The sequence below is a fragment of the Buceros rhinoceros genome, unplaced genomic scaffold, assembly GCF_000710305.1.
Source record: "Buceros rhinoceros silvestris isolate BGI_N320 unplaced genomic scaffold, ASM71030v1 scaffold8067, whole genome shotgun sequence".
NCBI lineage: Eukaryota > Metazoa > Chordata > Aves > Bucerotiformes > Bucerotidae > Buceros > Buceros rhinoceros.
This window is the reverse complement of record NW_010422695.1, coordinates 7753-8627: the sequence shown is the minus strand read 5'-3', so window position 1 is coordinate 8627 and position 875 is coordinate 7753. Positions and strand designations below refer to the sequence as shown.

The following is an 875-nucleotide window of genomic DNA, read 5'->3' as shown; positions in this document are numbered from 1 at the left end:
GACAGCCCCCTGAAGCACCGACAGGCTGCACTAAGGTCTCCTGGAGCCTTCTCTGCTCCAGGCTGAACCCCCCCTGCCCTGTCCCCACTCCAACAGGTCCATATTCCTTTTCTCTGTTCTCACAAAGTGGTGGTTAATTTTGGAAGTCTCAGGTCAGTCACTGGCTGACAGGAGACAATCTCCAGCTTTCTGACTGTGGTCCCTCAAACAGGACTAAATAAAGTGGTTGTGTCAGTAAAATGGTTCTTAAGAGAGGAACCATCACCCCCACAGCTAGTGGGAGCTGCTTCTGAAATTGCTGGCCTTACTGGTCAGTGCAGAAGTGAGCTTGACCTGGAGGTGCCAAAGATGGCAGCACTCAGGTAGAAAGGGGATAAACTCCTGCAGTCTGCTGTCTTGCTTAGCTCATCTAGCCCTTGCCGAGTGCAGCAAGAGCATCGTGTTTCCCCTCAGCTCTTGTCTCTGAGCGTATTCCAGCCTCGTAGTGGCTTGGCCAGGCTCCAGTGTGTTAGAAGCACGTGCCTTAACAGCCGCGCAGCTATGGCTACGTGACCAACTCGAAGGTGAAGTTCGTCATGGTGGTGGATTCGTCCAACACAGCCCTTCGAGACAACGAGATCCGCAGCGTAAGTGCAGGAGATCAGAGCACAACTTGCCATATTGGTGGTTTTGCTGCTTAAAGTGCTGAGAAGCAAAAAAGGTAATTAATGGCGCTCCAATCCCTCTTCAGATGTTCCGCAAGCTGCACAACTCGTACACTGACATCATGTGTAACCCCTTTTACAACCCCGGGGACCGGATCCATTCCAGGTAGGTGGGTTGACTCTGCCAAACTCTGTCATCTCTTGGGAAGTGCCTGTGGTGGAACAGGAGCC

At 52.3% G+C, this 875-nt stretch overlaps 1 protein-coding gene across 1 annotated transcript in view; it reads left to right on the top strand.

Annotated features, from left to right (window-relative positions):
- TRAPPC2L (trafficking protein particle complex 2-like) overlaps positions 1-875 on the top strand; it is a gene marked incomplete at its 5' end in the record, with an annotated part of 3104 nt that overhangs the window by 1309 nt on the left and 920 nt on the right. The window contains 2 exons of the mRNA XM_010140132.1: positions 539-626; positions 731-810. Coding sequence (XP_010138434.1) covers positions 539-626; positions 731-810 — 168 coding nt within the window. The remainder of the gene's footprint in view (positions 1-538; positions 627-730; positions 811-875) is intronic.